Below are 13,488 nucleotides of genomic sequence, written 5' to 3'. Positions count from 1 at the left end.
AATACATACATGTAAATAAAACGATTTTTATTTGATTATTTATATGAAAAAATGTATATACTTAAATGCTGAAATAGAAATGCATATTGATCATGATTCTGTAGATTCTTTATTAGTAATACCATACATTCCTAATATATTTCATATTTTTACAGAATTATTTTCAAAAAAATTGTACTAACTAATTGAATTGCTAATTCATGTAAAATCACGCGTAACATATAATTACTGTTAATTATTTGCTAATAAGAAACGTATTTATTGTATACAAACGTTTGAAAATACTTAATAAGTTAGGTCTTATTTAGAATTCAACGTAATGTATATTTAAAATCTTTAGTGATATTTTATTCAAAAAATTTTAAGGCAAGACTTTAAAATTATATGCATTTTAATTAAAATATTGTATCGCATGACGAAGTTTAAATGGACACTAACCCTACCATTGTGAATATAATTTTGGCAGTTAGACCAATTATTATTCATAGTGAAAAAAATCATTAAATTGGTGTCGATTAACCGTTGATTATTTACAATGTGGAAATGTGAACTTCAATTAGCAAATTTTTTAAGTCGGACGTTTATTACGTTTTGATCTTTAAACATATTGAAATCCGTATATTGATGTTTTTGACGGCGAATTAAGCTTCAGCGAAATAGTTCAAGATGCCCATTCCAAAAATAATTTCAAGTACTTTTACTCTATTTATAAAACCAATGTTAATATTAGTAATCGAGCAAAGAATTATTCCGAAACCGCTGTTACTCCGGAAGCTAATGATTGTAGATCGACTTCTGGTTGTGGTTCTGGAGCACACATTAATGACGGGAATTTCTTGAATAGAGCTGCTCTATATTTAGGATGGCTATAAAATTAAATAATGTATTAGTTGAATATTTAAATTTTGAACTTTAATATAAATAATTTCTCTAACCTGATTCCATAAACTATCGGATTGTAGACAGCGTTTGCTTTAGCAAATAAGGAGCCCCAAATCGTTGCCAATGGGCTGATTGTAAAAGTTTCAAAAATTCCAGTATAGTTGATTACCTAAATAAATTTTGTTAAAGTAAGTAATTATTTAAAATAAATAATTCATAATAAATATTATTTTTTACCAAGTATGGTGTCCATGCAAAGAACCAAAGCGCAATAGTCATGAGAGCAACCTTGGCCAATTTAAATTCTGCACTTTTGTCGCTAGCGCCTGCACCAGATCCGGAAGATCGAAGAGAAGCTACTTTCATCTTCTTAGCTTGTTCTCTCATGCTTTTTTCGTGTTCAGCAACTGCCTATAAACAAATATTTGTTAATATTTATTTAATATTCATACTTTAACAATTATTTTAGGTCCCTTACTCGCACTATAAAGAAGTAGGAATATATAATACAAAATAGAGGTAAGTAATATACAAAAACCGAGTACACTAAAATATATGATCTGCTAAACCAGTCTTTATTCAAGTAATCAGTACCGCAAGCTGTCATATTGCCTTCGGGAACATACCTAAGGAAGAATAGAACTGTTTGATAAATTGTTTTTAATCAAATAATCGATTATATTAATTAATTAATTTGAATTGTTTACCTGTTCCAACCAAAGAAAGGCGCAATTCCCCATAGGCCAGAAGATATCCAAACTAATAAGATTCGCAAAACTGCCCCTTTATTCGTCAATGGTTTCGCGGCAAGACCCTACATAGTTATTGGTTGTGAAAAATGATATAAAATACAGTTTAAGTTAGTCAACTTACTTTTACTATAACATTATATCGATCAAAAGCGATCATAGTCATTGTCCAAATTGAAACACATCCACAGAGCGATCCAAACATACCGTAAAGTTCGCACATTAGGGGCCCTGGAAATAAATTTTTATATAAATTATAGAGCAAATCTACAATTTGACTTTTTATAAATCATTTTGCCTAGTATCCAAGTTTCGTAGTAACAATTTATAACCATCGGTGGTGACATCCAGAACATCATCAGAAAGTCGGACACAGCCAAATTGATCACTAATAGATTTGAAGGAGTTCGCAGCTGCTTAGTGCTAGTAAAAATGTATATAACCATTCCATTTCCTATAAATGATATTATACCGAGGAGACCAATAACAAAACCTAGTATACTATGCCACATTGGATTCATTGGAGGAAACTGGTACCAGTGGACATCTACCATGTGCAGAATTTCCGGCGGGACCTCAAAATAATAGTAATATTTTAGATACATATATTTAGATAAGAAAAATTAAATCAGTGATTGATTTTGAATTTATCTCAATGATATTATTTGGTTCAATACAACTGAATATAACATCTACCTTATCTCCAAATATACATTTTTAGGCAAACGTTACATTCATTGCATTGGAGTGTTTTCCAGAAAATACTTGATACAAACACATATACATAAAATAAGTATCATTGCAGAATTAGTTCTAAAGTTTACCTTATCAACTACAGTCATATTCGCCCACGGGTCCGCATTGAAACGATCCCATTTGTAGGCCGAATATTCGGGCCCGTATTGGACCACGCCGGTAGCTGTGGTTTCCATTCTTGGTAACTTGGCCAAACACTGAACTGACAATGAGCGAGTTCTGTTTTTACAGAAGTACAATCTTATTTGTAAATTTTCGAATCCTTCTGAAGTTAATTAGATTAATTCTAATCCGATTTTCTCAATCTGACCTATGATATATTAGTAGCTTCCGTATTTTGTACTATATACATTGGGGGATGGCTTTGTGAAATCTTTGAATTTTGCAAGGTCAAGCTATAATGATCGATTTTGTGATAAAAATAAGAAATATAAGTAAATCAAATCCATTACTTTCAAAACTGATTTAAACCTATGATTAATTAAGATATTAATTAATTTAATTAATTTATTAAATATTCTTTGAAATTGAGTCCATTATTGGTTACGAGAGAAAGTTGCTGATATGTTACCAGATTCAAAATAAGTTTATATATAAACCCATATTTTTTTGGAGTTTTTTCAATTATTGGAAATATATTTCATAAAATACTGAATATATATATATATATAATATATATATATATATATATATATATATATATATATATATAGATATAAAAAATTGTATTGCGTTGAACCTACTATATCTATTTACTATATAGAGCATTTGTTCATATGTTCAATATTTTAATCCAATAAGTCTGTTGTTTCTCCAATTGCTCAGTGAAAATTGGATTGTAGTTCTATTTTGAAAGAATGGAATTGGAAAGTAAATGCTTATTAAATATTGAAGAAAAACATTTTTATACATAGCTTGGGTTATGTTTTATGAAAAATAATTATAATTGCGTGCGGTGATTTTGTGGCTGATAATTTTTCTGACATTTATATTCTAATATATATTATAGATATCTAATATATTAGATATGCCGCATATGCAGACCATCTTTGGAAACCTTTGTAAATTTATATAAACTGATAACAAAAAGAAAAGTGTGTAAGTCTCAAAAATTATTTTACTTAGAACAAATAATGATAATGTTCAGAATAAGTAATACATAAATTAATAAAGTAAATCAATAAATTGGTAATTGATTTATTATCACAGCATTAGATCATCGGAGGATTTCAACAAATTGATAAGAAAGCAAATAATTTTATAGTGATAACGCGATTTATTTGATCTGATATTATTATAGGAGTTTGTGTAGGCTACCCAGACTGGAATCAAATATTCCATGTTAAATAACCGCCTGTGCATCTTGATGTCAAGATATTGATGAAAAAAAATATATATAAAAAAAGTCGAATAGGCACATATGATTTTTGGATACTAGGGATCAAACTAAGATATTTTGCCGAAAAAACCATACCTCTGAAATGAATTCTAATGTGTCGTGCATTGACCCAAAAATTGGGATCAAATTTTGAAAAATTCCGTTTTTACCCATAAATTTAAATTTATCACAAAAATTTTAATAATCATTTATGACTAACTTCACAATACGGATATTTGGCTACCCTTAGGGTTGCCAACTTTTAAAAGCCAACTTCATTAAGAAGCCAGCATAACGGCAGGACTCGTTTAATTCATACAGACTCGTTTAACAGGACTCGTTAAATTCATACAGAACTGTTAAAACTATAACGATATGATAATTAATTTTTAAATTATTGTGAATTTTTAAAATATAAGTCAAAAATAAATAAGTTAATTCGGAAAATTAAGATATGATTCATTCATAAGTGGATTATTATGCATTTTTACAATTGATAAGACAAATAATTTTACAGTGATAACGGAAACAAAATGGTGCTATAATCTTTATTTGATCTGCTTTATCATTTTACAAGTTTAAGTGAATCATACTAAACAAGAATTAAGAATCTTGTTTATAAAAGCTGTAAATATAACTCATGACGTAATGCGCTACGAACGACGGAATCTAACTAGATTCACACATACGTAAAGGCTATCAGTCGATTTGTTGTATCGCTGTCAAAGATTGCTTTGGGAACGAAATATTAATTTTCTAGACGTGTTGGAATGTTGAATTTATTGGTCATGAGTAAACTATAGAATATATTATTCATTGTTGATTGGTATAACTAAGGTGGGGTGCATATATTCCAAAATTTTATTTTACTAAACACTTGGTTACAAGAGAGGTTATGTTTTACCATTTTATGTGATTATTATTTAGTTATTTGTTGAGATTTGGTTTCGCCAAAATGAGGTACGATTTTTATTGTTTTGTCAACGTTTTACGTCTGTCCCCATTGTGCTTTGTCAGCCCTTTGCTAACATTTCAAATGTCATATTTTCTTATTCAAGGTCTTACAATGCAGACACATCATATATATATATATATATATATATATATATATATATATATATATATATATATAAATTTTACTTTATTATTCTATTTTCTCTTTTTAATTTGATAAGTGTTGTTGTTTTGTTATTTCTTAATTTTTATCTTCTATTTATAGGTTCTTCACAAAATTATAATTCCTATAGTTTATATAATTTTTTTAATTTTTTAATTTATGGATCTACTGGTGATGACATCAAATTGTATGTCGAAACGTTTAGAATTAGAGATTATTTTATAAATCTTTGTTTTTCTTTGTTTGATGTATCGCCCTTAAAGAACTTACTCAAATATCTCCACATCAAAATTAACTACTAAATCATATATATATATATATATATATATATATATATATATATATATATTGAATATATTATTATATATTATATCTATTAGTTTATTATAAAAACATTTATTTGCACAAAATCTTCAACTATACCAGGGTGTAATAGCACACATTCTATTATGTCCATTTATAAATCACATTTGATTGGCATCTATAATTTGAAATTATTTTTAAATTATTTTATAATTATATCATTTCTTTTTTATATAGCTTTTTATTTGGTTCTTTATGGTTTCTTATTATATGTCATCATCATTGAAATGTTGTTTACCAATTACTTTTTGACAATTAGTCGATTGTAACAAAAATGTACTACTTAATAAAACTATATTCACAAAGTTCTTAAAACAATAATTTAAAATTACGTTTCATAATTGCTATCAATATATATATATATATATATATATATATATATATATATATATATATAAGATCTGTTTATTATAGTTCGATGATTATAAGTAATCATTCAACAACAATCAAATAAATATTAAGTTTTGTGACTAACCTATCTCATTGGATGCATTATATTGCAATTTAACAATGGATTTAAAGTCCTGTTACTTTACAGTTTCATTCACATTAATTAAATCTAATATTTAATAATAATAAAAAATGCTGATAATTTGTACAAATTGCAAATTAAATTATTAAACATAATTATTTTATTATATATTATTAATTATATAATTTATAGTGAAGAAGATATGGCAGGTGCTAGTAAGGAATTGGATCCGTCCAAACCTTCTCCACATGTTGGATCTTATGGTTCTGTGGGATCATGGATTTATTCCTTGGCGAAAAAGATTATTGTCGTTGGAACTGTTTATTTTGTAGGATATATGGGCTGGTCTGTGGCATGGCTAATAGGTATAACCATTTGTTTTTATTTCTATTATATTTTAGTAAAAGCTAAATTAGGTTGAAAGTAATTCAAGTATCAATAAAGATAATGAACTTTGCTATATTTTATTGTAAAGCATTTTGTATTAGTTATTATATTGATTTTCTATTATAAGGATTCAAAAATATAATACTTTATTAATTTAACATTTTTATATAAATCGATTTTTTACTAGCTCCACTGTTTCTTTCTGTTGCTCGTGACGAGTGGCGGAAGGAAAGTGATATGAGGAGAAATATTGCCAAAGCTTCAGCTCTAGCAAGTGAAAAAGATGTGATTTTAGCTCGGCTTGATGATTTACCAGCTTGGGTAAATAGATTTATAAGCTATAGATTGAAAAAATGCTTTTTTAAGTTTTAATCAACAATTAATATTGGTGCTAATATATTAATTACAATTGAAAGTATAATGATAAAATATAAGAATTGTTTAAAGCCACATGAGAATATTTTATGTCACTAATTCTGTTTAATAACACTTAGTATATATTAATTTCGTTATATTCTTTTAGGTATTTTTCCCAGATATTGAAAGAGCTGAATGGTTAAACAGGGTAAGATTCAATATATTTAGATTTTGAGTACTAGATTTTGAATAATTTTATCAAAATTGTTGTTTTAGATTCTTCGACAAGTCTGGCCTAATGTGAACCATTATGCTCGTGGCCTAATAAAAGATAGTATTGAACCTTCCGTTGCTGCTGCTCTTGCTAAATACAAACTCCATGGCTTTAAATTTGATCGTTTAATTCTTGGAACTATTGTGAGTATTATTAAAAAAATTAATATATTTGCGTCAAGATTTAAGTTTTGAATTTTGTTTTATTTTGCAGCCTCCCAGAATTGGTGGTGTTAAAGTATATGATCGAAATGTTGATAGGAATGAAGTCATAATGGATATGGATATATTGTATGTAATCATAATTATTACTTTAATTTTTCCTGACAACTTTCTAAAATAGATTATTTTTATTTTAGTTATGCTGGCAATTGTGATATAACTTTTGTTTTGGGAGGAATTAAAGGAGGAATAAGAGATTTTCAGGTAAATATTGTGTTAAACAAACAAGAAGCATTGTTATTATTATACTTTACTAATTTAATTAATAATTAATTTCACAATTTAATAGATACATGGCATGGTACGAGTAGTTTTAAAGCCTTTGATATCTAAAATACCATTATTTGGAGGTATTCAAGTATTTTTCTTGAATAATCCAAGTATTGATTTTAATTTGGTTGGAGTTGCCGACTTATTGGATATGCCTGGACTAAGGTATGGATAAGGTGAAGGTATTATATTGATATAAAGTTTTTATACAATTGTATTTTTTACTTTTTCAGTGACTTGTTGCGACGTATTATTGTAGAACAAGTAGCTGCTATGATGGTTTTGCCAAATAAAATGGCTATACAGATGAGTGATGAAATACCCGCACAGACATTGAAAATGCCAGAACCTGAGGTAATTATCGCTTGATTTATTAATTTATGTAATTTAAAATATATTTATCCCAGTTCTGGCATCATTCTCTAATTGCTGAAATTTGTGCTACCTTTAGGGAATTTTGCATATGTTTCTAAAGTATATTCTGGAATACTTTTTTTAATATATTCTGCTTTATTGATATATGATAGGGCGTGCTACGAATCCATGTTGTTGAAGCTAAACATTTAATGAAGAAGGATATTGGAGTTCTGGGAAAAGGCAAAAGCGATCCCTATGCTATTGTTACTGTTGGAGCACAAGAATTTCGCACACAAACGATTGATAATACAGTCGATCCAAAGTGGGACTATTGGTGTGAGGTCAGTGGTCTAATTAATTTCTATTGTTATACATGTTTATTTTTTCCTTTATTATGTCAAAATTTTAACTCGAGTTTTTAACAGCAGTATTTTTTACCATTGAGTTTTCTTTAACAATAGTTTCAAGATTAGATTTAGTTATAGTTGTTTACTGATGTATTTTGACGTGCTCTTCAAATCAAAACAATCAAAAGATTTCTTTTATAACTAAAACAAATAGATTGATAAAAATAAAAATATATGAAGTTTTCATTTGAAGAAAACGAGTGCAGATACACGTTAAGTTGCCAATTTTTCGTTAAAAATTTGCGGAATAAATTATAATGATTTATCATTTGAAAATGATTGAATATAATCTGCGATTAATAATTATTAAGCAAGAAATTTTAAGCCTGGTAACGGAAATTTTAATCTAAGGGCGGTTGGTTTAAGAAAATACTATAAATATTTTTTAGAATGAAGTAAGTCTGATTCAATTGTATTAAAAATGCATCAGTAAACATTAAAATATTTTATGTAGCAATTTTACTATAGGAGATAAATGTCAAGAATTTTTGTAAATAATAAAGATAAAATAGAATAGAACTAAATAGAGATGAGAACAGAAGCTCATCATTATACTAAGATTAATAGCTGAATCAGTTAGTTTAGGTTATCAAAAAGGTCATTAATCAACTATTTTTTTACAGTAACATTTCAAAATATCCAAGATAAAACCGTGTTTAATATCTTTTTTTTAGTTTTTCACAGTTTGGTTCTTAACGCATGCGTTAATTGCCTTTTTGTGACATACATATTTTTTGCGTGAAATGCAGTTAGCGTGCACTTTATAAATGCATTCAATAGAATTTTTTTCATAACTTTTTTTTAGCTTACCTATTGAAACAGATTACATATAGTATTGTCGTGAATGTTTGTACGATGTCCAAAACAGGAACAAAAGCTTTACATAATTTTATATATTTGCCACAATCATTATAATAAGCCTTAACGACAATTTTTTGTTATGATCTTTGATATACATATTTTTTGTATAATAGTAACATTATCGTTTGCCGTGTTTTATATAGAATGGAACTGTTGCAATACTTCTCTCTGCTTTTAATTGCATCTTCCAACGAAATAAAATCATGAATATTATATCACTTGCTGAAGGCAATTAGTTTTTGATTTAATTTAAATGCATATTCAAAACTGCCAATTTTATTTGCAGCTATTGGCATTGCTAAATCGAAATCCATCGCAAATATGTTATTATTGCTAGCTTACTTCATTACTTTCTCTACGAATTAATAAATTCGTACATTTAAAAATTAGCTTAAAAAATTATAGGGCGTCAATACGAAATTTCAGATCTTCATAAAATGTTACTTATTAAACTTTCTTCAACCGTTTGTTTCAAAATTTTGTTTTTTTTCAATGTGTTGTTTTCTGTATTTGGTTTTTGTTTTGAATGCACGGAACGCAGGGCGTTTTGGAGTCGAAAGGTCAGACATTATTCCTTCAACTATTGGACAAAGATGATATCTCTAAAAAGGATGAGAGTCTTGGAAGGTCAGTTTTAAGAGCACCTTTAAAAAGAATAATCCCAGTTTGGTGAACGACCTTTTCGCTTTTCGGTACTGGGTTGAAGTTATCCGTAAATTACATTAATATTAGATCATTTTAGTTTACCTTCCCTGCTTTATCATTCATTATAATCATTTTATAGATGTGGTTTACGGATAATTTCGTACAAAAATTTAATATTGCATATTAACTCTTCACCGATTCGCACAAAGTATTTAGGCCGAATGAGTGTACAATTAATATTTGCATGCTGCTTTTATCATAGTTGAAATTGTTCTTAATGTTTTACAATTTCATTTTATTTTTTTAACACATTATTGTAGAAAAATTTAAGTTGATTTTGCAAAGAACCAATCTGTATTATCAAATTTGACCCAAGTATTTAGTCATGTGTAGTAAGTATATTTAAAAAGTATGCTCTTAGATTAGGCAAAATTAACACCACAAAATTACACGAAACAGCAAACATTAATTGAAATACTTTTCAATACTTCACTACAGTTCAATTTTAAACGTTTTTATATTTATTAAATACATAGCTATTTCATTTATAAATGTATGGTTATGGTTTTGTTAGGTGGTAGGCAAAATGTAATATGAAGGTAAGTTCTTGCGTTGTTTTTTTAATCTACCATATTCTGTGTTTTCAGCATAAGCATTCATTTTTTGTCCACGTCGTTAAAAAACACGCTGATTTATATACATTCTAACTTTATATTTTCATTAATATTTTTGTTGTATATTTTTTATTATGAAGTTGAGCTGGTTCACATTCAAAATAAATGTGAAATGATAAAGTTCCTCTCATTCCTTTATTTTTCATCTATTATATTATTATATAACGCTATGTTTTTGGTATATATTACTTTATTATTATATTATATGACGATAACAGGGAGAAATTAGTTCGAGAAAGCGTCAAGAAGTTGCGTTGGATTTGTGGGATTGGGATCCGGGATTTCCGGGTGCACAGAATGATGATTTCTTGGGCAGGTCTCTGCAATTAATCTGAACGGTTTGCAAAACGCTTTGCGCTTTGGCGAGTTTCTGATATTTTTTGGTGACTAACCAGATTTTTAGCTTGCTTTCTCTTCGGGAGGGTGTGTTTTTGATTGACTTTGATAAAACCTCACACACACACGTGTGTATATGTACATTATTACATAAATACACAATCTATTTACGTATAAATATTTTTCAAAAAAATGATTAAATTCTTACTTGGGTAGACAAGTCGTTATTAGCCATGGTGTCATTGATTGACGCCCAACGCAAGTGAGAACTTACGCAATATGGAATATATATCTGCCCATATATTTAAAATAATTGTTGATTAAATCTTGATGCAGTTAATATATTTAATTATTAGATTATATACGTCAAACTATTAAAAACAATCTATAAATGAATCTTTAAATTTCGAAGTTCTTACTACACGTTTTGAGTCATATGTAAATATACGTTATATATAAAATAAAGGATACCGTTGTAATTATTATTGGCATCAATTTTAAATCAAAGTAGTAGTATCCGATTCGTTACTGCAATAATAATTACAATATTAGAAGTATGAAGCTACGAACTTTCTTTAGTGCAACTACAACTTTCTTAGCTATTTAGCTTCTTTAACCAAAATTTATACTCTAAAAAGTATAATCCAGTTGTTGTGATATTACTTGATGTTAATGAACTAAAATGCTTTATTGTTCTATTGAGAAAGTTGTTTATTTTATTCGATCTGCAAATAAATGTTTACATTTTGATACGTATTTTCATACAAACATGCTTTGAAGCTAATGCAAATATAACAAGACAATTTTAAAGCTTTTGAATGGTATGCGATGTATTTATATATAAACTACATAAGTTAGGGTGGTCCTTAATATGGACATTTGCGAATTTCCTTGCTTCCAAGGGCTCGAATGATTCCAAATTGATAAAAACAATTCTCGGAAAGTTTTAGCTCTCAATATTAACTTTTAAATAGTGCGCAATTCAATCAAACTTCGTATGAAAATAGCATGAAAAAAAATTTGAGAATTAAAAAAAAAATTAGGTATAACTTAGCGACAAATTTTGAATAAAACTCATTCATTTGTTCGCTAAATTATATATAAAAACATTTTTAAAATTTTTGAAAAAAATTTCATGCTATTTCCATACAAAACTTTGATTAAATTGCACACTATCTAAAAAACAATATTAAGAGCTAACACTTTCATAGAATTGTTTTTTACCAATTTGGAATCATTTGAGCCTTTAGGAGCAAGGAAATTCGAAAATGTCTATATTAAGGACCGCTCTAATATTAGTATAAAAGATATTCGCATTGAGTATTTATATATTGATTTATAAAAAAATTCATAGAAATGAAATATTACTTTTTATATTTTGTGAAGTCTCGTATTTTTCGAATTTTACTATAACTCATTCATAATTTGTTTATAAATAACACGAATATTGTTAAGAATTTATATTGAATACATCTTGTCATAATAAGTTCAATAATACATGGTTTTGTGAAATGCTTTTCTAATGATACTTTATATCTTCCAAATGGCTTTGTCGAACACCTGAACATTACCAACACTTTTGACTCGTGTTATATGTGTATGCTGTATATATATTTATAATATATGATTTATGCTGCCAATTCCCAGTAATAATTTAAACCCATTTATTGCTATAACATCGCGAAATTGAAAGTGCACGGCTTTTTAATTTGGTCTTGTGCAGATGGCAATTGAGGATGGCAACTCCTCCCTGCTGGCAATCCTGCTCTACGACAAAGACCGAACTGCCGACGAGAGCTTGGGCAGGTCGGTTTCTGTGCATTCGCCTAGCTAATTGTTAATTGTTAATTGTTTGTCTTTAACATTCCATGTTACAGTAAAAAAATTAGATTTATTACAAAGATACAAGTTAGGTTCTTTCGTAGAGAGTTCTAAAAAAAGATGTTATTTTTGATTTTCTAGTCTCAAAATTTTGTAGATAGCTAAATGTAAAATATTTTCATTATGTAATATTAACAATTATATTAACTTTGACTGAACTAAATCAAATTAAATGTAGTTAATTTAACTAATTACTATAGCATGGAAATTATATTAATGGCTATCATATTTTTATTTAAGTTGATACTTTAGATCTAAAAATTTATTTCAAGACTGTGATATTTTATAGATTTTTTATTGGTAATATATTATAAGAATATAATGACTCTTAGATAAAAATATGATAGCAACTTATGTTATATAATCCTAATTAACAGTATACTGGTTTTGGATAAAAGCTTAATATAACAATTTTCATTATGCTGCTTTCCTATACACCTTATATTATGAGTGATTTTAGTATTTTAGATTGATTGTAAACTAAAAAATATAAATTCAACTGTAATAGCATTATTTACATTATTGATATTTCGAAAATATAGTTTTTGTACTGGCAAGTGTGTTTTTGCCTTCTGAGTTTTCTTTAGATGTTGAATTAACTTAACCAGTTATCTTATCTTTGGTAACAATATTATATTATTGTTACCAAATATTCTTTTATTTCGGTTATATTCAAATCAAGATAGAAAATTTGTATCATTTATTATTTAAATTGCAAGAACATAACAAGAATTTTCTCTTCGGTTTGGCCACAAATTAACAATATATTGATTTGCAGAGCTACGGTTGAAGTTAACAGCGTTGCAAAGAAAGGTCAAATCGATACGGTTAGTATTTATGATTTTATTTAATATTATTTAATCAAATGGCAATTGAATTATATATCTCATTTCAGTGGCTCACATTGGAGCAAGCTAAACATGGAATGGTTCATTTACGTATGACTTGGTTGACTTTAACTAGCAATCCAAATGATTTACAGGCCGTAAGTATATTATATTGAATAATCGTTAAATTTTATATGTGTATAATTTATTTTTTGAAGGCTTTAGAAGAAACGCAACTATTGAGGGTTACTTCAATGAGTACTGCACTTTTGAC

General features: G+C 27.6%; 2 protein-coding genes across 2 annotated transcripts; one reads left to right on the top strand and one right to left on the bottom strand.

The window, feature by feature from the left end:
- Positions 1–745: 745 nt before the first annotated feature.
- On the bottom strand, positions 746–2,567 carry LOC113371626 (rhodopsin-like). Its single transcript, XM_026612272.1, has 8 exons — positions 2,456–2,567; positions 1,930–2,206; positions 1,756–1,862; positions 1,590–1,696; positions 1,361–1,508; positions 1,120–1,293; positions 936–1,051; positions 746–866 (listed from the first exon to the last, which is right to left on the bottom strand). Exons 1-8 carry the CDS (start codon positions 2,561–2,563, stop codon positions 746–748), a joined length of 1,158 nt encoding a protein of 385 aa, XP_026468057.1. The 5' UTR covers positions 2,564–2,567.
- A 1,792-nt stretch (positions 2,568–4,359) lies between these two features.
- Positions 4,360–13,488, top strand: LOC113370396 (extended synaptotagmin-2-like; the record flags this gene model as incomplete). The annotated part of the gene is given in 14 exon segments (XM_026611062.1): positions 4,360–4,725; positions 5,910–6,082; positions 6,292–6,425; positions 6,628–6,669; positions 6,738–6,878; positions 6,949–7,025; positions 7,094–7,160; positions 7,246–7,391; positions 7,460–7,580; positions 7,754–7,924; positions 12,230–12,312; positions 13,166–13,214; positions 13,283–13,372; positions 13,433–13,488. Coding segments are annotated over 14 exon segments (1,355 nt in total), but the record flags the coding sequence as incomplete, so codon positions are not given.

The sequence above is a fragment of the Ctenocephalides felis genome, unplaced genomic scaffold (genome assembly GCF_003426905.1).
Source record: "Ctenocephalides felis isolate EL2017-DRISC unplaced genomic scaffold, ASM342690v1 CF-g0.4_SCAFFOLD_01492, whole genome shotgun sequence".
Taxonomy (NCBI): domain Eukaryota; kingdom Metazoa; phylum Arthropoda; class Insecta; order Siphonaptera; family Pulicidae; genus Ctenocephalides; species Ctenocephalides felis.
The sequence above is the reverse complement of the archived record's forward strand: the minus strand, read 5'-3'. Positions and strand labels throughout refer to the sequence as shown.